Genomic DNA, 23,818 nt, shown 5'->3' with positions numbered 1-23,818 from the left:
GAGGACGCCCTTTTGTCCTCTTTTTTGAGATTTTGTCCTCTTTTTTGAAAATTTAGGTCAGATTTAGAGGAAATTGCGAGTGATATGCCGCAAATTAGCGCAGAAGTGAAGCTTCGGCGGGTATTTCGAGGGAAAAGCGGTGATTTTAGCTCTGAGCGAAAAGAAGACTTTTTTTTTTTTCAGTCAACCGATCACGAAGTGGGAAAAATTTACCGGTTTTTGAGAATTCTTCTCCAGTTTTGCATGTCTGAAATTTCTGAAAAAGTGTCCTCTTTTTACATTTCCAAAATATGGTAAGCCTACCTTTCAAGGCACTGTTGGCAGCGGCAATGGCAACACAGCGGGATTGGCGATGGACGTAGGCCTACCATTGGTATTGATTGGTTTTGTTCTACATTCGAGTGGGTAACCGGAACCCTTAAAATATTGAGCTGATTCGTTAGCATGGCGTTTCATTTTGTAGCCTAAATTTCCGGCCGCATTTTGATATCTCTCGCGTGAGGCTCGCTACGCCATTTGCACGTGAAAGTAATGAATCCATCAGTAGCATCCTGTAGGAAATACCATTTCCCAGAATGAGCTTCACGATCTACCATGACATCACGCAACACATTTGTGACTAATGGAAATATATTCGTAAAAATACAGTTCATTCTGTGCATGAATGCACTGGCTCCGTTGAATAGTTACGACTGACAGTTATCGTTATACCCATCTTCGATTCATCCGAGATTACATGATCAGTGATCAGTGATCATTGATCACGTTTCATTTCTTTGAACGATCGTCAGGTCCAACTCGCTGTCAAGGGGTTCCGTAGCGGGTTCGTAAGTACGGTATAGGGGAAGAGACTGCGTATTTTAACTGTGTTTTGGGGGACATGTATTGAGAACTTTGTCGGAATCGCCAACATTTTCATTATGTTTTAATGTGATTAGTCGTATGTTGGATTCGTGCATGCGCAGCAGTTACGAAATACCATACATCGGAATTGTATCCACGTACGCAAACAACGAATATAATCTAAAATTGCTTACGAGATCATCCCGGGCTTACGTGGACCCAAAGGTACCCTGAGAAGCCAACACGCATCGCTATAGCCAATTTATAGCCGCGAAAGGCAATGATTTGTTTGTTCGTGAACGTGATCCTACAAATTACTGTTGCGCCTGGCAAACACGAACACGAACTTTATGTAGCCTACGCATCATCACAAGGAGCTATTATGTGTCATAAATTGAGTTTGCTATCGATTTTTCAAGCTTTCGCCAGGCTTATAACAACATAACAAAATCCTCGATCACGGCCAGTCTCGCACGGCCGGTATGTGACTACAGTTGAAGTCTGGCTCAAAATGGTTGTCACTGGTACGAGGTACGTCCGGTATCGTCGTATATTGGGACCGGAACTGCGTGCTTCAGTGATATATGCGATACAAGTTGATGGGTGTAAGAGCTATTCGGGAGTGAACTTGTCTATATCTATATCTGTGCTAGACTATACCATGCGAGGTGATGGACTCCATAATCAAGACCAATGTATAATGCAGCCATGCTTCGTCTGATGTTCTTGAATCTTAAATAAGATGTCCTCTCTCGTGTTACATTACGCCTGGTTGTAAAGTGCGTGCCATGAGCTCGAGTCGGTCACATCTACAAGATGTCAATAAACTATTCTCAGTTCGTCTTTTATATAGAATATGTAAAAATGATGGCGGCGACGGTATAATTTGAATGGCGCGGTAGGCGCTAAACGCCTATATCGTCGTTTTTAACTGATGTCGTCATATGTTACGTAAATATTTGGCGATGATGGGTGATGCCGACTGAGCGTACTATTGCAAAGGATTCGAGCTATGCTCGCCATATTGTCCACCTTCAAAACGAGAATAAAGCAGGTTCTACTGATCCAATATAACCAAGGATCCAGCATTACCTGAGCTCTTGTCACATGTCGATTTCGCATATAGTTTCTATACTAAGATATGCATGCCTCTGATTTAAGTTGTTTCGTCTTCTTTTCCTCATTTGATATGATTGTATCGCAAGCGTGTGGTGTTTTGAATCGACTATCATACGAACGATAAAGGAGAATTCACCTTAGCTGAAAACAGATTATATAGCCTAGTCAGGTAGGCTTACCATATTTTGAAAATGCAAAAAGAGGACACTTTTTCAGAAATTTGCAAGATACAAAACCGGAGTAGAATTCTCAAAAACCGGTGAATTTTTCCCACTTTGCGTCCGGTTGACTAAAAAAAAAAAAGGTCTTCACTTCCGCTCAGATCTCAAAATAACGTTTTTTACTCTACATTGCCAGGTGGATGACTAAAAAAAAAAAAAAAAAAAAGGTCATTTTTTCGCTCAGAGCTAACTTCACCGTTTTTCACTCCGAAATATCCGCCGGACCGTCACTTCTGTGCTAATTTGCGGCATAACAGACCTGAATTTTCAATAAAGAGGACAAAATCTCAAAAAAGAGGACAAAAGGGCGTCCTCCGAGGACACTTTCAAAAAAGTCAAAAAAGAGGACAAATCCTCTTAAAAGAGGACGTATGGTAAGCCTATAAGTCAGGTCAATTCGAAAAGTGATTTCCCCCCGAATGTTTTACCTTGGGCTAACTATATCACGAAAGGCAGTGAACCGCGACCTTGCTTCAAAATACTCTCTCCCAATGGAATTGTACTGAATGTCTTTGATGTGTCGACTTCACCAACACATTCTCCGATATCAGCATACCTCAGTGCCGTTCATAAAGTAAATTGGTGTATAGATATATGTATTCATTTATTCAATAATATTATTGACGAATGACGATTTCAAAAGAAAAAGAACATAGAAAATGAAGAAAAGCGGAACATTAACGGCAATAAGAAATGCACCGTGGAGATTGCAATAAATAGTAGGCCTATGTATAAAGTGCAATAGTCTTCCGCAATGTAACGTGTCCGATGACAATGTCAATGTGCCAGAATACCGGTATCCCGTGGGAATAGTTGTCATGAGATAGTTGCTACGCAAGATGCGTCTGCAATGATCTAACTTATACCGTACGCACCTAAATACCATCATCCAATACCGTATCATGTTTCATAACGCTCTATGACTGGCGCTTTGCTAAACACTGATGGTTTTGATACGAAGTATTGCATTTCCGCGTTAAAATTTTGACACTAGGAAAACAAGGAGTACCACCCAATTAATCTACTTTCGTGTCTGTTCGTGGGACATGAGATGTGGCGTGTAGGCGGGGATCCCACCATTTGATTACTAGTAGCTCTTTACAAGCTGTCGATTTATCTGGAAGGGTGTGTCATCAGAACTAGTGATATCCTGGAGTTGTACCTTTTGACAGTAATATTTTTCAATTTTCAGGCAACGGATCAACAATGGTCGTCGTACATAGTTCTTATCAATATTTGAAGTCGATTTTTATCCTAGCATAGCTCAAACTAAAGGGACATATGAAGCATGTTAGCTATTATACCAGGAGGATGGGCTAACCCAGGCCAAATGCTGTTAGCCTAATGGCCTCTATAATCGAGCGCTCTACAGCCACAACGTAAGCCACGAATGAAATAGCAGCACACAATAAAACCGATCATACGTAACTCAAAACAAGGACAATCCTCCCAGTAATAGATATCATTCTACATTGGCGAAGTGATTGTTACGTCGTGTTATTTGTATCGCACAGATATGCGAGGAATTTATTATTAAATTATATTAATAACTTAACATCGCTTATCGATTCACCGCCATTTAATTCGCCATTCAACAGTATCGTATTTGTAAGATAGAGTCGAGCGGTGGCTGACAAATTACAGTTACCAATCTTGCACATTTATCGATAACCAAGATTAATTGACCGGTTTAAATCGCAAAGTAAACACAGGACAGGACGATCACCGTGCTCCGAAGATACCTGATATGTTATCACGAAATTTGGTAACAGATTCGATCGACAGAGATCGATAGGTGCCTGGTGATCTAACGAGGAAATGTAAAAAAATTGTAGCTGAACTGCACCGGGTACGTGCGCACTTAATATTGTTGATGACGCCTTTGAGATCTACACCATCGCCAAACTACTCAATGAATAAACGCGTTCTTCGTGCACCATTCAGGATCCGGCTATATACCGTATTTGCATAATGCGAAACAGCTATAGTCACAGAAATTAATGAAACGTCTTGGCTTCGAAATTTGACCATGGCTTCTCCAATATTTATAAATGGCTAAGGAGAAATCTACATTCCAGTTGATCTTGGCACCAATTTCAATACGGCTTAGTACACTATCCTATAGGAGAGTGCTGTTATCTCTCTACGGTACATTATTCATAATTCGTTTAAATAAAGCGTGTGATCTGTTGCGATTTAAAGGAATTCACTCAGCGATAGATGTTGGGTTATCTTCTATGTTACAATCGTCAGACCCACAAGGTCGCGACGAAAATATTGGTCTGTCAACAATAGTCGTCGGTCCTATGATAGAGCAGAAATCTTGTTTGCGTCACTGGATATTATAAATGTATTATCGATCTTGACGTGAGGTTATATTTTAAGGTCAAATGCGGGTGGGCCAGTAACAAAAGTTTGCTTGGATGTAGGTATATCGCAAATTGTATATTGTACACATTCTACCAACTTAACATTTCCAAAACTAGGACTGGCGTCTGGCATTCTAAGGGTTGTGTAGTTTAAGCAAAACTTGAAATCACCAGTCTTCATGGGTTACCCGCATCCCGGTTATGGCAAATCAAGCATAACACCACGACGCAACAACCGACTTCATTCGCCACCCACGAGGCTTTGGGCAGAAATGTCTGGCGATGGTGAAACGTAGCAACAAGCACATTCACAGTAAACTCCATAGTCTCGACCAGCGTTGATATTGGTTTGTGCAGAATTCACACCAACTAACGGATCACATTCACAATTCTTTCGTTCGCCAATTGTTCTCTGTTGGACTTGTGGCTATTCAGAGATGAGGTAACGCTAGATGATATGAATGCTGCTTTATAGAGTCAATACGGAATGAAACATAAGCAATAGTGCATGAAAAACGGAATATTTAAGCGGACTGAGACGAGCGGTTCAACGCTTTATAGTTATCTCATCACCGCGACGAATAGGTGATCTGTCAAACACAAGTAATAGGTATGTACTACGTACCATCATCGACAGATTTTCACAAGTTTCACAAGTGTATCATTACTAACGTACATACTTGATATAAGGGGAGAATGTTCTTTAATATGGTGAACACCGGATTGAATATGCAAGGGTTACCCCATTTATGTAGTGTGGATATCCCTGAAACTCGCGCGTCGACCCAGATCTCGTGACGGGAAAGAAAATAAACATTTTTCACCGTGACCTTTAACCCTCGTTATTGAGCAAGCACAAGCACTTTATTGTTTGTTATCGTTAGATCAATGCTACGACGTCATTAAAAGATCATTCTGTAAAGAATACGGCGTGAGAAATGATGCATTCGGAAAGAATGTATAGAATCAGTACAGAAATAGTCCTGGAAGCCGTGATTGGCATTTTGATCAAAGCATATTCATATTACAAATCCGTGAAGTTGTAAATGTCACATATTATCAAGTTCATAGTATCGACATCTCTTATATCTAATCGCACGTTATTACTAGCAACAAGACTGTGGTGAGAACGCGCAACGCGCATACATCCACACGGGTATCAGTGCCTTCTCCGGCCCCGATCGTGTCTCGTCGAAATAAGATTAAGGTAGGGCGAACTCCTTGTGACCAAAATAGTTTTGTTTTAGTTGAGTCGATACGATTACGGATGGTGATTCGATAAGGCGCAGTGACGTGGAAGTGGATTTCCGTAGCGTTGACTTTGACAAAGTAATGAAAAAACGGCCCTACAGAAACATCAAGTGCGCGCCGATCGATTTGAAAGCTTCGCAAATTCTTTTACCAGTGTGATGTGTCAAGATTTATAACGACACTTCACAATGTTGGTAGACGAGATTAAGTGCTTTAAAAGGGTACTATCATTGTTGAAACATGGCGCTGTTCGGTTATTTAATTCGCAGACTGCAGCATTCGGGATAGCAATACCAAATGGTTGCTATCAAGCTGACCCCACTCAATGCAAGCGAATTGTTACACCATACATTGTGTACGAAATTTAATGTTGGCATGAAACGTAGCTATCATTATATTGCTGTCGAAAGCATTTACCCCACAACAATACAGGCCCGCTCACGGAGTTTACAATAAACGTGCTTTGCTTGAATGTGGCAGATTCCATATTCACTATTTTCATGGTTATTTCATCGACCAGACCGTGTCATTGATATTCATGGCCTTTCACAAGTCTCTAAAAGTGAGAGCAAATACCACCTCAATAATAGAATGCTCACGATATTGGTAGCAAGATTCATCAGGGAGAGTCACGCTTCAAAATCTCATTATAATGGGATTAGGCGTCGTGGCTTTTGTTTGTGCCCTCGACGCCAATGACCCAAGCGGCTATCCACCTGCCTTCGCGACGTGTTTTTGGATTTACTTGTATATTATCCCTCGGCTGAGAAGATTTACAACCTTGCAAGCCTATGAAATATTTATCGCATAGCCCTGGTAATATCCGGTTCAACACTTGGATTCTAACTTTGCTGATAGAGGATTGCTACAAGGGATACCTTAGCCGAAAATCGCTAAATTGCGTATTCAACAGAATTCCCCGTTCATGCAATGGCATACGCATTTTTGAATCAAGTCAAAGTCAAATGATAGAATACCAAAATCGTCACGTGGATAAGCATAGCACTTGAACTTTAGGAATATTCCAACACCCGCACAGGACATGACTGATAAATAATTTCTCAGCTCGCGTCGGTGAGTTACGTACGACACCAAACACGATGCGCGTGATTTATACTCCGAGGGTCGCTTGTAACGGAGATATCACTTTCAATCTTTCGCCGAAAAGCCAGCACGTATCTTGCCGGCACGATGCGATATCACAAAACACGTCAAACGGGAGATAACCATTTCGCTCGTATCAACATTAGATGTAGAAAGAATTCAGGTAAAGATTTTGAGCGTACCATGCTGTCGTTTGGTCTACATCGTTGGTCTCGTGGCGTAACATTGCGTCGTTTCCTTTGCTGGCGCTATAGCGAGCTTTGCGGCTTCCACTTGGCTTTTGAAACCTTGTTAACGGCGCGATATCCATCACGAGTTGAAGGTTCTTCGTTTGTTAGGCAACGGAGAGGGTGGAAGAGATTTAGAAGAAGATGTAGACGGGTGCATCGTGATCGTGTCGGTAGTGCGTGTATCCCGCCTGTTCTTACCTCTAAGAAACCAACAGCATTCGTTTGCCGGTCGCTGATAACCTCTTTTTCGGCATGTCAATAACCGAATGAATGTATCGCGAAATGTCTTATTGCACGCCGCGTAGCAAAACGGATTCAGCGTAGAATTGATATAACATAGGTAATACGCAAAGTACCACGCTGGTTGCGGGATGTGACTTTTGCACTCGTTGGCTATACAAAAAGAGGAATATATAACCATCACATTATATGGTAACCAGGTGCATACGAAAGCGATCAAAATCGCGCTTAAAGTTTTCGCTGCTTTACGGTCACTGGCTGGAATTTTACTGGGTCCTACCGTACTCTCGCCCGCGGACGAAACAGGTCTGGTTGGCCTTTTCGCGGAAGGTACCGACAATGTATCGGCTTCGCTCATGGCTCGCCTTGCGGGCCGGTGCGTGCTTTGCGCCTGATCACTGTCACCTTGGCTACTTGTGACAATGGTCGGTACCGTAAAAGTCCGCTGAGTACCGGTAGGACTCGACACACCGTTGACGCCTTCGGAAACAAGCAGAGACTGACTCTCTGACACTGGATCGGAGCAGGCCCGATTATGAGTTTTTGTTGGGTACGTTTCGGCAGAATTGCTCCGACCCGATGCGCTTTTTGTGGTATCACTCACTGAGCAATCGGTGCCGGATTTTATGGAATTCCTTATGGAATCGGTGAGAGAGCGGGTTAATCTCTGGAAACGGGCAAGTACAGGCGGAGATTCATCGCTGGCTTTTGAGTTGTTATTTAAAGGGGTCTCATTGCGTCGTGTCTTGGTTAATTCCTCTATCTCATCTTCATTGCTGTTCCGCGCGTTACAGCGCGACTCATCGCTTTCGTCCGGTCTTTCCAAGACCGGATCGGGTTTCCAGATCTTGGCCGCGTCCGCAAATTCAGACGCAGGGCTCGAATTGATCCTATCGCGGGAATTCCCGCTGTTCCTCTGCGGCTTCGATTTTCGTTTGATAAAAGGCGATTTTGAACTGCCGGACGACTGCGTCGTGTTGTAGCTGCGCAGGTAATCCATGTACTGGCGACATCTCTTCGTTTCTTTGAATATTCTCCAATACAGTATGATCATGATAATTACCGGCAGGTAAAATGCTATCACAGCAGTCACTAATGTGATAATGGAATTTTGGAAAAACTCTATTTGACACTCGGTAGACTTCGATTTCCTCCCATGCATAATTGGCCAGATAACTATGGCAGGTGCCCATAACAACATGGAGATGATCCACGCCAGTATGATGGCTATTTTTGCAACAGGCCGTGTGCGTTTCGGTCTGTACTTGAACGGGCACGTAACAGAAAAATATCTGTCCAAGCATATCAACATCAAATTCGCCACTGACGCCATGCTCAGCGTATAGTCGATGCAGAGCCAAATGTCACATGCTATTGGGCCGAGGTACCATCCGTCAAGTACGATCATGACAGGGTAAAGATTCATCGACACCAGTCCAATCACGAGATCAGAACATGCCAAACTGACAAGGAACAAGTTGTTAACAGAACGAAGTCGTCTGTTCTTGTGATATGCGATGATTACCAATAAATTCCCACCAACAGTTGATACCATCAGGATGAAAGCCACCAGATATATGAACACGGCCTGCAAAAGTAAAGTAAACGAATCAGTAACAGAACTGAAGATATGATATCGTTTGATTGACGTCAATCTCGAGTGTGGCAAACTATCATATTTCCTATCGGCAATCTTCCGACCGACACAAAGCAAGTGGATTATGAGAACACATGCAAATTTGAAAAATTCGAACAATGTGGACAGTTTTATTTTCGGAACAGTCCTATCGTGCGCATTTTACCACACAGAAGATATGCATGACGACCTTAAGAGCGGGATACCTACAACAATCATTAGGTAAATAAGACTAATATCATATAGTTATTATTATCGAATAGTCGATGTTTCGTGTTTTTGCTGAAACAATGAAATATTATCAAGTAACCTAGAGAGGAGAGTTGATAAATGGGTCGCTTTCATGCTACACTCTGAATTTCCAAATACAAAAAGCGGTGATCCAATTAGCCAAGAGAACTACTCAAGTAGAAGTAGTGACGTAGAATGCCTCTCAAGTTCGAGTGGAAGTAATGGTTTTCGAAGCAGTCAAAACTACTTCACGTAGAACTAGAATTTATTGGCTTTGAATGTTACTCGTGGACTGACAAAATCTCGAAACAGACATATGCGGACGATGCAGAGAGTTGCACCGTAAGACACATTTACACTTAAATTTCTATCCGAAAAATATAAGCATTACCGCACTTAGCTTTTAACTTCGATATGCATGTACTCCAAGCAAAGCAACACAATTTCATGAAGGTAAACATGTAACTATACCATGCATAACAAGAAATACAAAAAAAGCACGGAAAATATATATAATATCTTCTACAGATTCGCACACGCCACGCCACGCGCCTGAAATTACGCATATGAACCACGTAGGCTTAAATTATATTGACCGCTACTTTCGTGGATACATATTGGTTACTCCCGATATTTTCGCATGAAGCATCACGATGAAAATCCTGGTATTTGGTTAAACTTCATTTGACTTTCAACCCTAATCACGAAATCATAGTTGTACATGAAAACATATACGCGGAAGAAGTCACATCAGCCGCAAAACCATTCCTTGGCCTCTCTTTCAATTTTCATATCTAATGCGTCCTGACAACGAAAGTCCAATCAGTTGGCGAAATGCTAGGTATGAACGTGAGGGTGGTCACGTGAGCGGGACGGAACATCCAGATGAGTACACGGTCTCCGTGAAAATCGCCCCATAATTTTTTCCGTCTCTGTCTCGCTCTTTCTCTCTCGCATTGGAAAAACACAATACTTCTACTCGAAACTGGAAACAGCGAAACAAAATATGGTGGGTAGAAGATAAAGTAGCGGAAGTGTCGAGTAACCAGTTACGGAGTTCGAGCTGCAAGTTGTACCACGTGAGCACCTCGAAAAAGTAGAAATACTTCGTTACTGATCCGTGACCACTGACATTGACCATGTCTGAATAGTTACAAACATGCATTATCAGAGTGAAAATTCGGCGATATGAGTGAAAAATTTATATAAGCAGTCAGTCAGATAGGCAGTCGAAAATCAGGCAGAATGCCTTCAACAAGATAACCACTGTCATTGTCTAATATGTGTGATTAATGTCTATGAGAGGTCGGTATGTGATACTCCAAGGTATCGTGGGCGCGTCGAACAAAAGGTTAACAGACGAATGAATTGAAATCCTGTTATGAAAGACTGATCGACAAAGATTTGTTGAAGAGTAAAAACAATCCGCTGTATACTTAGCATCATAGACTATATAGTCGTGGTAAGCACGTGAAAAGTGTACAACCAGGATCAAACAAACCCGTCGCTTCCATGCGGTTAGATAGGGAAGAATACCCGAATAACAGAACTGGATAACCAGTGATGGAAATTTAACCTGAGAACGTTCGACTTGAATGAAACCTTGAATCGCAAGGTGGAACAAAACGAGTTCAGGGAATTAAATAACTTTCTAAATCATAACGGTTTGGTTTGAAAATTTTGCGCCTGTTTGAACGGTTTTCGGCATAGCGGCTGTTTCCTAGACACGTGCTTCAGATACATCTCAAACAAGGTCGGAATATAGGTTGACATGTGCGATCGCTAGCCAGAGCCATAATCATACACTGCAGAAAAACGGCCGAAAGAAGTCACAATCCGAGCAGTCACGATGACCAAAACGGAAGCTACATTGCACTGTAGTATATTCCTCATCAAGCATGATTAGACTCCATCACGTGATTTGATATGTCTGCATCGCTGAGCAGCAGTAATGGCCATTGGTCGATAGGCAATATTAATCAGTGATAAGCAGTTAACTTGCACCTATAGCTAGTAGCTACCTATGCTTTTCAGCTCCATTGTATCAGTCTGATGCCGTGATGTTAAAGGCCTTTTCAATAATATTACATTGTTACTGTCTATAATTCATATTGCCTACTACGTGACCATTGAACACGATTACGGGATATAGGCGAGATTATGTTAAGCCATAATAAGCATGGAGCGTTACGTATCATTGAAAACTAGGCCGAATATACCCCATGAATTCGGTATGCCCGATTTATCACAGTGCATACCCACGTCGATAGAAATTATAACTGTATAAGTCAGATTATTGAATGTAAAGGCGCCGCCAGAGCGTATACGAGATAAATATTTGCACTTCTCGGGGTGATGTTTAACACACGACAACTATTTCTTCGTTTACTTCACGAATGAATATGTGAATGATGAAATGCGGTGTATAATGTCTATTCCCTTGACTTCTTACAACCGCACTTGAACCAGCTGTTACTATTCTTATAATGATGATGTTGATTTATAGCTTTTGTATCAAAGACTCGCATTTATGAGTGATGACGACTGACGCCTGACTGATGAAAAGTATCGGAAATTTATCAATCAATGTATGTGTAATTGTGTAGCCTACTACCGATATATTTCTGGATGTGGAACATCACGAACATTTTGACGAGACCTTCAAACGATAATATCTATTTGTTCATTGTGCCCCGTAGTCACCTCACAAAAAAAAAATTGGTCATAACACTGTTTTATATATGGATAGTATAGCCTATTCCAAATTGCATAGCCGCAACCCTTTCAGCAGCACAGCTCATAAACTATAGGCAGTAAATGTTTTAGCGGTTTGGGAATTACTATTTGCAACCATCTGATACGACATTATAAATTTTATGGCGATTTTATGATTTTATTGGTTTGTATTCAGGTAAATAATGCTCTCAAATACTAATCATTTCCTCGCAACATGCGAGAACGCTGAACAGCGAACACTACAATGAACACGCACGAGCTGCCACAATAAATAATCCTAGTTCACATCCAATGTTTAGTTAACGTGCGCTGTCTTCGTAATTAACTTCCATGCAATCCCTTGTATACTCTGTTGAAGTACCACTGAATATCCTCGCACTTTTTTAGATGTTAAAGTGATAAATTGACGTGAACTGCAGAGTGCGAAGTCTGTAGGATAGGAGAGGATTACTGCTTCACCAATTCCTAATATATGATGTACATTGCACAGTAGACTGCTCAATTCCCATCGCACCTATACTCATTTAGCATTGCTCGATTCCGATGACGTTGGTGGAAACAATGGGAGTCATAAATTAACAGATTTCGGAATTATTGAAAGTATACAATACAATACAATACCGTACTTCATTATTCATTGATGTTTTGTAGCTATGATATTTGCAGATAGTCAATTTAGATAGTGATTCGACATATGTTGTATATGGCAGTCATTTTTAAATATATATGGATGGCAAGATATTCCGTGTGGGCGTGTTCGTTCGTGGCTAGTTAATCTGATAGTGACTTGACACGCCTATTGAATTTCGCGAATTACTGAATAGGTCCTAACGGTGACGTCACGTTGAATAAGTTCTTGCCGACCATTCAATCTTTTCCTGTTATGTATCAAAGCGATCCTTCAGCAGATTGGATTGTCCGCCTTTCTCACTATTGTTTAGTTCAAAACTTGTGAAAAGTCACGTATTGTGTGAAACGGAGGAGACTGTATCGCTGCATTCACCATTGCCCAACGCGAAGAGTTCGGTTACGGACAAAGGGTGTAAGAATGACTCTATAACCATGGGAAGTCCATGAGAAATAGGTGACAGTTTAGTACTGCTTCTAAACCACTAAAAACTCACTGTCACGCCGTGTACAATGCACTGCACACCGTGCGGACCTTCACGAGTAAGTGACACACAATCAAAAGAAATACCCGACAGTGATTCAGAAGACCATTAAGTAGTATGGTAAGTAATATGAAGAATGGTTATATGCGGGAAAAGAACACATTTCTAACAACATATTAGTATCCAATTCATTTCATAATCATAAGTTCTTATTCTCACAAGTTTTCTTATTGCACCATGCCAGGTGTAGAATAAGCCATCCCTATATATATACATACCAGTATGCTTACAGTTTCAAGTATTTACTATAAATCTATTGCCATAGCGATATTGGTAAAGTCAATGGTAAAATCCGCAAATGGGAATACGTAATCAACGTCTATTTGCCAGATAAAACTACCTCACATCGTAGTAAAATGTGCTTCGAAATCGAAACAACAAGCATCCAAGTATAGTGGCTATTCAGGTCAACTGAATAATACCCAGTCATCGCGAAGCCTTAATATCTCGTGATGCTAATTTCACGATACACAGACGAATCATACACACACACCCATGACGACAAACACGGAGTTAGCGCGAAGTTTAGTTCAATGCATACATTCGCGAAAGTGTGCTGGACTGCACGAAGGGAAATCCTGACCGTCAAGAAAGCCACTCATTGTCATTCGCCGTTGAGATGATTGTCGAACGCCTCGATGCCTGCAGTCGGTCTATGACAGTAGTTTTCAACGTCATCCTTCTCATGGCCCGGTTAACGGACTAAATCCGGATTCGTGTTGGAATAACCATAAAACGTGACGGCTTGCGGCGAAGTTGAAATTTTCCAAATACCGGTACGTCGTGGGTAGTGTCATGCACTCGCCCGTAACGTAGTTCTAAACGCAGATCTACTGCATTACTGCAACGCTATTCGGGAGTTTATTACAACTGCTATAAGTACATTCAAAGTGATGTTTGAAGGCCGCAGAGTGATTCCATCACTTCCATCTCCGATTGACGAAAGAACACCCTTATGCGAGGGAGTTGGTGGACTGACATTTCAATACCAACAAGCCGTTGTATATGGCTGAATACTGACGTTCCTCGCAACCTGCAACTCACCATTCTCCGAATGGATAGAGTAGGCTACGTAATTTTCATTCGTAAAACCTTCAAGTATCATGTTATGAATTACGTAAGCCTGAATGTGGTCATTATCCACGGTCTGAGAAGGTCTGCTATAAATTGTATGCAGTAGGCATACTGTCGAGACGTTATATTGATTCCATATTTTCGACTCCATTCCATTGATATTCTATCGACCCGAGCTATAACATTCGTCTGCTACGCAATGGGAATCTTTTGACGTAACCCCTGGAAATTGTGTCGGGACTCGCGACCCACCACTGTTGATGTGATTTATTCGATATCATAATTTCTCCTGTGACGTATTACTCTATTTAAATTTTAACCAATTCGCATTCTCTCCGCACATCGAAGATTGCATCTCAGATAGGCATATCTGCTGGACATTAATGACGTTGTACAGAAAGGATGAGTTAGCTGAGGTCATGGACATGAATCACTACTACAAAACAACATACGTACGAACGGCACAGTCATTATCCTGACCTGGCAATGTTGGAATTTCGTCGATAACAGGCCTCCTACAGTCAGTATGCTACCGAGTGTTACTGATAATTACCACAACAAAGCAACGTAATGCTATCGTCTATCGATATCGGTTGAATATTAGGCAAGGCCTATTGATGTAAATGGGGCAATCTACCAGCGCCTATCCAACCTGCCGCCCCAGAGAAAAAAGTTTGCGGCCCGCGTTGAATTACCAGTTTTGAATGGTGTGCGACTATACGGCTATGGTTGCATTTAAGGCAAGAGGTGCTTCAAACACTTTGTTTAAAACATGTTTTAAACAGTGGGTTAAACAAATGCCATTTCAAAAACACTAAATTTATTGAAATATGAGCAATGAGCATGATGACATCAATGTGAATTAGGGCTCTTCAAAAATGACTTTTTTTCTCAATTCGTACTGGCTACTTGATAAAATTGTTAGGTTACCTAATTTAAGCCTACACGCAAAATCTGGTTCAATTCCAGCCAGTAACCGCTTTGCTACAGGAGAAGTAAGTTTCTATTTATTATATAAAAATAAATAATAAAAAATTTGAAAATTTTCTGTTCACCCCATGAAAGTGTTAGGCTCTCTATAGAAACGATGCTCACCAAATTTGGTTCAATTCCAACCCGTGGAAGCGGAGTTATTGCCGTCAAAAAATTTGGATTTGAATAAAATAGTATTTACGGTGACCGATTCTTTGTTTATTTATTAAAGTTGTACTCACCGTAAATACTATTTTATTCAAATCCAAATTTTCCGACGGCAATGACTCCGCTTCCACTGGTTGGAATTGAACCAAATTTGGTGAGCATAGTTTCTATAGAAAGCCTAACACTTTCATGGGGTGAACAGGGAATTTTCAAATTTTCATTATTTAATTTTATATAATAAATATAAACTTACTTCTCCTGTAGCAAAGCGGTTACTGGCTGAAATTGAACCAAATTTTGTGTGTAGGTCTAAATTAGATAACCTAACAATTTTATCAAGTAGCCAGTACGATTTGAGAAAAAAAGTCATTTTTGAAGAGCCCTAATGTGAATATTTTTGACCAGCTTAATTCAAGAAATAACTCGAAAATTTGTTTCGCGTTTCGCGCGATTTAACTCTAGGTATGTATTTTTGTTACTTATATCGCCCGATACCTAATTTCATTGCCAAGTATCGCCGAAACCGATACCATGTCTCAATCAAATGATGAGTCTTGCAAGTTGCAAGTTTCCATCACAATAAAGCTTATGGGCGAACTGCGTTATCTGTACCTGGCCGGATTGTAAATAAAGGTTGCACAATGCACGCCCCTGTGCCGGAGCAACAAAAGAGCTGATTGATTATTTCGGAGACTATGTCTTTATTTTCGTTTGATTTATAATCAAACGCTATGGAATTGCTCTATATTGAAAAAAATATTTTCGTCGTTACTACATGGTCTTCCGCGATGACAACATGATCAGTATTGGCTGGGCTAATTACCGAGTCCGTAAACGTCAGACGACGAAATGGTTTAGTAAAATCCCATCCAGTAGCACTTTCCGAGTGACGCCAAAAGCTAATGATAGCAGGAATGACTTCAAAAGCGACCTACTTATGAAGGAGTCGTGTCAAAGCCAAGTCATAAGCCTAGCCAACGCTAACCACAGATCGAATTACTGCGAGTTACTCAGTTTATTCGCGGACCAACCGGTTCCGACATGTCGCAAACATCTATCCAAAATTTACTCATTCTACTGTAATTCTAGCAAAGGACCAAAAACACTATTATACACGAATTGGATACATAGACTGCAACCACTGCGGCAGTATCACATTCCTAAACATGGCAAGGTGAGACGACCTTTCCCGGTATTCAAGTCTCTGCATGGTTTCTTCATGACTCTTACGAAGAACACGAAGTATGGTATTCTAGAAGGGTGCGCTAAATCACCTTAGAAGTTCAAACGAGTACGATGAGATGGAAGGTCAAGCTACAGAATATAGGGGTGCAACCACAATGCAAGTACCACTTCAGAACACATCAAATTTTGTTATATATCATTTCCTTACCGCGACCGTGCTGTGTGGTGAGGAATCAGACGATGCTGTGGTGTTGGAAAATTCCCAAGAATTATTATAGTCCCGATCGTCCAATATTTGAGTCACCATAGGTCCGTATTGGCTTGTCATTGTCGTATTCCAGATGTCAACAAACGGAGTTTCCGTGTATGATGACGTCGAATCCATTGAAGTTAAATCCCAACTTTACAAACCATGAATTCCAAGTAGCTCGCAGAAAATTTTAGAAGTACATTCTCATATAATCAACTGTAACGTATATAAGTCGACAAATTATTTCCCCCTTATGGTTCGCCTCGATGAACCACCTTTTAGCTATAAATAAGCCCCAAATGCCGTAGCCTATGGCACAGTACACCTGCCACATACTTGGGGAACATTTCTCCATTCGGTTACGGCAGCAATATTACAACAATCTATCAGCATTATTTACGAAATTTATGGTAATGCAAGTCGATTTACAATTGATGTGAAGGATTGATTGCTACGGTCATTATTCGGTGATTTTCACGAAATTTCCACAAGGTAGTAGTGAATTTCACCGCGCATTGAAAAATATGTGAGGCGCAAGAGTCGGTGCTGATTGAAATCAGTCAAATGCCAGATGATCGGTTTGGCCCGAGGCATCAGAGAATAAACCTGATAAATCGACTGATAACAGACATAATAACGGCGCCCCATTACATTGATACCGCGTAGGCATCGCGGTAGCCCTGATCCCCTTAACCCGCTTCAAAATAGGTAAACACTGCCAACACAATGTAACCAAGGTGATTGCATATTTGCATATCGGGGGCCTACGTATACGTAAATCGAAGGCCCTGGTATATTATACGAAACAAAGTAATGACCGTGTTATGGATAGGGTCGCACTGGTATTCGCAATCAACTGATGACGACGTAGGATGTTTGTCTTAGTAATAATTGTCTGTAATAAATAATATCACTACACTAGCAACTCATCCATCACAGTATATTATCTGCCTCGTCGGAATGCATTCATATTGTATCTGTCGTCACATACATCGATAGCGATTTACTTATGCGTACCCCGCACAATCGTACATATATCTAATCCAACCCCATGTGGCAACACGACGCTATTGTACTACCACTTGAATGACAGCTACACAATCCGGCCGCAACAAAATTAACGACGTAACCTCATAATGGTAGTTTCGCCACCAGTGTGCATAATGGCGGCCCGAGCGCATTAATTCTGATTTGAGTATTCCGCAAATCACCCCATTGATCCCACTGCGATAGTACATCAGCACTTCCATCCGATAGCGTGTTATTATGAGTTTCCGTGTTCGATAGTGATTCATTTCATACGACGTGGGAGTTGGGCTTGCTGGCGAATATTATCTCCGCTTACAGCGTTCAACGCATAAGTCGTATCGTATCTCATCTCCACATGCGTTTTGACACACCATACAGCTCTCATTAATAGCATGCCACAGTTGGTGTAACGATTTGCATTGTACTGATCAGAAAAAATAAATCTCAAATAATACCGCGAAAATTGCGTTCCAACATTTATCCATGGCTAAGTAGTAGGTACGGCTGGGTAAAATCGACTTCAGATCGAGTATTAGAATTCGATGCAAGTCGAATTTTCTAGCGTCACTCATTGTGACGCCATAACGTAACGAACGAATTGGAAAGTTGAAATATGCAACTTTTATTCAACCACAAATAAACTGGCACCAATTGCATCACATCAAAAGTATAACGCTTTGTGACAATTAATCATCATTTCAACACGATTTCGTTTCCATGAACAATGAACATACGGAGTATTATGCTACAAATCTCGTATGTTGTAGCTATGATACGTCCCAACAAGGTTTCACGGCTCCCACAGAGGGTATGAAGGTGCCAAACTATAATTCTCGATAATCAAATCGTAGTGGCAATGGGCGCAAAATTTCGACTCGAACGATCTCCATTGTTACTTGATTCGTATTCAATTACTTCATTCTTTGTGCCCAGCTATCGGTCAAGTCTGCCTGTAAACTCAATAAGTCGCATCCAGTAGGAAAATGTGATTCTAATACGTAACATAAATTCGATGTATTTAAACTTCAGCATTGGAAGTTGTAGCCGTAAAGATGATAGCAATGAAATTTACCATGAAACTGCTGCCAACTATTCCATGAATGGTTAAACGCAATATGTAAAAACTTCATATCATTAACCGCATTTATGGCACTCACTTTCTCGCGGAATCTTCCATACCTTATACCTGGAACGACGTATTTTTCAGTGTCTGTCAATTGCTATACTGCGATGGCTTTCTATCTATCCAGGTCACGAATCCATATACGTTACCGATTAACTCTTCTTATCTCAGTTATCTTGATTATACCACCCGCCTATTTGCTCAAATAGGAACATAATGTCGAGCTTAATAGCATGCCTGATGAAGGTCGAGGTTTAACCCGATTCAAATCGGAGCCCTCGGGATTAACATGCGCATTTCAAGCTCGATTATAGCTCTGCAGATGACGTCCGAAACTGACCTGCGTCGTACTGCGTTAGAAACCTATCGAGGTAGATGCGGAACGGCGGAATATTGCGTTTTGACATAATGTTCCTATCCTTCCTGTTGACTTCTTCGAATCGAATATCGAAAGTGATCCACAATACACCTTATAATTTGCTGTAAATCTAACACATATAGTGCTGAAGTCAACTGCTATACCCCTTATTGTCTCCTCAAACAACCTAGCGATGCACGCTGTGTGAGTCAAAAAAACTACTAGTTATATTACCACGCACACCTAAGCAGTGGCGCGAGTAGCCTACCGTCCGCAGTCTATCGTGATTCGAGAGTAACCGGCGTGTTGCCAGTTTGATATACCCGATTTGCAGTCGGCGACGACCCTATCCGTTACATCTCACACGATATATTGAGAAGAGAACATGATGAAAAAAGAGCAACGCGCGAAACGCCAATATGTTTTAAGCGTGTAAAAACTACACTGTTGACATGTGACCACTTATACTCGTTACATGCAAGCAAGGGTCAGTCAGTCTAACGACGCGCAGAAATACTCGCGCCAGCATAAAAACTGAATACGTGTCAAGGAGAGGTGATTCCTGTAAACTTATCCAAATTAATACTATCGCATTGTGGTGATTGACTGATTGGTATAGTAAAATCGTCGCCAACGTGCTCAAAGTTGATTGCCGCGATACTTGAAAAAGTACATTTGATTCATCTGTATATGGGTATATACATATGTCACGTATATCTACAACACTATTAGCGTGACATGAGCCCTTGGGGATGAGAGAGAGACTAATAAAGCGATACATAATCCCCAATCGTCATCAGGTTTGCATACGCTAGGCATAAATCATATGCAGCGACTGACAGGTAGCTGCATATGAAGTAGTTGCATCAAATCTGTGTCTAATCGATCATATATAGATATATATATGTTTTCGTACTTATTTTCGTTAGGACTAACAGAGTATTTGTTACCGAAACCTACCAATATTTTGTGACCCAATCAATACTACTCTGGAAAACTAGACTGCGTCTTGCATCCCCTATTTGCACAATTCAATAAGAATAATGTAGTTCTGTATGACTTTCATTTGGTAGTTGATATTTTATTTGGTATTGAGTATTTCATATTAATCGGTGTGTCAAAATTGGGTAAACCGCATTCTTATTAGCGATAAAATTATTTGAAACCGATCCTACCTCAATTTCAGCGTGCCATATTCATTAGTTTCATCGTCATCGTTTATGCCAAAGTGTCAAGCAACAGAATCTAGCCTGTGAGAACCGTAGATTTACATATGACACAGTTGAATGCATTTCCATATTCTTTGGGAGATGGGATAATTTACAACTCATTTACACCTAGTTTCACGGCGACTAATGCACAGAGGTGGTCAGTAACGAAGTACTTCTACTTTTTCGAAATACTCAAGTAGTTCTCCCCTAGTTCCGGTACTTACTCAAATAGATCATTTCTTCGCTACTTCGACTTTTATTTCGTAATATTTTGTGAACTACTTACTTACTTCTCGCTATTTTCAGTTTGTCAAGTAGAAGTAGTTTAATCCCTCAACAAGAAAGATAGCCGAAGGAATTTCGGGGCTGTTTTCACGTAGTACCCACATTTAATTTTCATAAAATTCATCTAATACACAGAATTTTCGTTGCGTTTCGCGCACAGCAGATGTGGTGTGACAAATATGTTTTAACGAAAGTATCGCTGAATATAATTTAGTTACCGGGTTGCGTGGTTCCATTCACACAGAATTGTCGCCTATATCAAATATTTCATCACAGTAAGTATGGCCCCCATAACGTTTGAAACTACCGTTTCGCAATCTAGCAATTACGTATTATACCTAGCAGCCATGACGTGTCCTAATCTGGAAAAGTGGACTTTGACTTTTTTTAACGTTAGACCTGTATTAACATTTTTAATTACCGTATACTAATCGCGCAAAGAGTTAAAGCCGTACACGACACAACTTCTCCGTATTGTTCTTCGACTGAACTAAGGGGGGGGGGGGGGGGGTAGGGGCCTTATAATCTAGGGTAGGGCGCCATGCCATGATATTCTCTAAATGGGGTTTTCGAGTAAACAAAGGATTAGTGTCATTTACATCCCATGATGTGGACGACTAGCTTATTCTGTCAAGAATTGACACCATCTGGGATGCATCAATATGAATCAAGCTCATCACACTTTCCTCATAGCTCCATTTGCAGCTTTTGACAGTCCTTGCGAACGAATTACGATCGTTTTCACAACTACTTGCTCACTTGAGTAAATTTAAAGTCAGTCAATTCTACTTCTACTTCAATTAGTTTTAGGTTATTTATGTAAGAGGTAGTTCTACTCGTACTTTAGTAGATTTTTTCGTCGCTACTTATACTTTAGTAGCTTTCTTGACTACTTTGACCACCTCTGCTAAGGCAATGAAGAATTCTTCTTTTAATTCTTCGCAGTTTATAGACCCGCCACCCCGCCATCTCCAACAACAAAACCTAAGTCACGACACTGTTGTTTTTAGCGCAACAACAAGTTAAAAAGGTTTCGTGTTTTTGTTGTGGCTGCCCTGCAATCATCTCGCGAACAAGCTGTGTTTTCAAATGCGGTGAAACTTGTGACTGATCGACTAGAGTCGCAAGCTTGAAATACCTTTGTACTTGAGATCAGTTGCAATATCATTATCGGCAAATACTAAGTTGCATGCATGCAGTTTGAATTCAGTGACGTGCAAGAACAGTTGAACTCTGAACATTGATCAATGATCAGTTCCAATAGTTTCGGCTTGTACAACCATACTACATCGCTACATCGTAAATGTCGGAAGCGAGAAGTTAATCTTGATTTATTGATATAGTGGTAAAACATAATCGACTCTGTGGTCCGACACGAAGTTTAAAGTATTTCGCTATTTCGCTCCTTCAAGTACGAAAATAGGTTGTCACTAGCTGATATTAATAGGCGAATTTATCCATTTGTTAATTCTTCTGAATTTCACCGTTTATTAACAAAATAATATTGCGATAGGTCCGGCTAGTTTTCATAGGCTGAGACTGTGGAGTGAAGTATTTGACTGTCTAATCTGGTCATCCGTCTCGATTTCAACCAAGAACCAAGATGCATTATTTTTATATAGGCGGACATTACATCACTATCTCAAATGTAAGTTCTCAAACCGCACATCAGATTCGTTCACGTATAGCAAGTCAAGAAAGATAAGTTGCTGTTCGTCGTACTTGTGGACTGTGTACGATTGTACAACGGACAATGTGCATCTTTGCTGCGCAGGAATCAATGAGGTCATGCTTGCTCCGCATTGGCGAGGTTCACCGTTCAGATGAGATACCGATACCGACTCAATACGCATGTTACCATCTCATGTTACAACCAGATACCTCAGCATGAAGCGTATAGATGGATGAATTCAACAATAAGGGTTATGAAACGATTATTAAACTTCTGGGCTGAAATTCCAACTGGATCCGATAAAACTAGCATTAAAACACGACTTACGAAACTTTTTCAGCTCACATTTATACTAGTAGCTTAAATTCGAACCTTGAGAGTTGAGATATGAAATATTTGATAACAATTTCACACATATTTGCGAACTCTTGTCATTATTAATAGCGACGAGAAATGCACCCGGATTGTTCTCGATTGGTGGAGATAACTTGCTACCGAGGCGTTCAGGCGAAATATAAGTTATTTATATATTACTTTTAGTAATATGTAATCACAATATTCCATTGTGTGTTGTGACATTACCCAGCGCCGGCCAGTCAATTCAGTCGCGTTGGGATGGCTGTTTGCATTTCGTCTCTGGTGACGCTATTACCTATTTCGGACGACGAAACCATGGTCTGCAGTTTCTTGGCGCTTATGAAAGCATTCTCCGGTATTCTTGAGAAGTTTTGTGTAGTGTTCAACTCGTTTGTCGCGCTGGAACACCCACAGACATTGCATTCTGTCTCACAACGGTACAAAGAAGATTGCAAGCTGACTGATTTAGCATTATATTCGACTGCTGTTGTTGCGGCGTGTGCTGTCATCGGACTCAAAGATCTCGATTCCTCATAATACGCATTCCATAATTGCACCTTGCAAGTTCATACATTCCATTTTAGTGACTCATAAATCACGAATACTGAACTGCATGTGCTTGCGAATGCACTCCTCTATACCAATGAACACAAAATAATAAACTTGGTCTGTTTATAGCATGCGGTTTTGCTATGCAAGTCTTTTCAAGTTATTCCAGAGAAAATACCTAACAACAGACTTAGAACCGAACACGTATTTAACCTTCGGTGGAAAAACAGTTTGGTTCCACCGAAGCGATAATGTGTAACAAAGACGATAATTAGCGGTCCCGTACCACCGCACCAAGTTATTGGATATCAACGATCGTCTGCATTCCTGGGCGACTGGAGCCTGTTATCGTATTCCGCGTAGAGTAGGGGTGTGTGGCCCGTGAAGAGCGCCGGGCACAAGATGATCGGAAATGAAAATAAAATAATTTCTA

General features: G+C 40.9%; 1 protein-coding gene and 1 long non-coding RNA gene across 2 annotated transcripts; one reads left to right on the top strand and one right to left on the bottom strand.

The window, feature by feature from the left end:
- Positions 1-2,768: 2,768 nt before the first annotated feature.
- On the bottom strand, positions 2,769-22,226 carry LOC145441795 (muscarinic acetylcholine receptor M2-like). Its single transcript, XM_080319735.1, has 2 exons — positions 16,760-22,226; positions 2,769-8,965 (listed from the first exon to the last, which is right to left on the bottom strand). The coding sequence occupies exons 1-2, from the start codon at positions 16,934-16,936 to the stop codon at positions 7,217-7,219; spliced, it is 1,926 nt and encodes a 641-aa protein (XP_080175861.1). The 5' UTR covers positions 16,937-22,226; the 3' UTR covers positions 2,769-7,216.
- On the top strand, positions 22,226-23,513 carry LOC145441796 (uncharacterized). Its single transcript, XR_013915895.1, has 2 exons — positions 22,226-22,455; positions 23,066-23,513. It is a non-coding gene; the product is annotated as an uncharacterized LOC145441796 (long non-coding RNA).
- Positions 23,514-23,818: the final 305 nt, after the last annotated feature.

Source organism: Botryllus schlosseri, chromosome 6 (genome assembly GCF_051294905.1).
Source record: "Botryllus schlosseri isolate E-star chromosome 6, Bs_hap1, whole genome shotgun sequence".
Taxonomy (NCBI): domain Eukaryota; kingdom Metazoa; phylum Chordata; class Ascidiacea; order Stolidobranchia; family Styelidae; genus Botryllus; species Botryllus schlosseri.
This window is presented reverse-complemented; position numbering and strand designations above follow the sequence as displayed.

What these genes read in the sequence shown, in the direction of transcription:
- LOC145441795 (XM_080319735.1), bottom strand. Translation starts at nt 16,936, where the DNA reads ATGGATTCGACGTCATCATACACGGAAACTCCGTTTGTTGACATCTGG. An exon ending in CACCACACAGCACGGTCGCG is followed by an intron (nt 8,966 to 16,759) that starts GTAAGGAAATGA and finishes TTACTTTTGCAG; the next exon opens with GCCGTGTTCATATATCTGGT.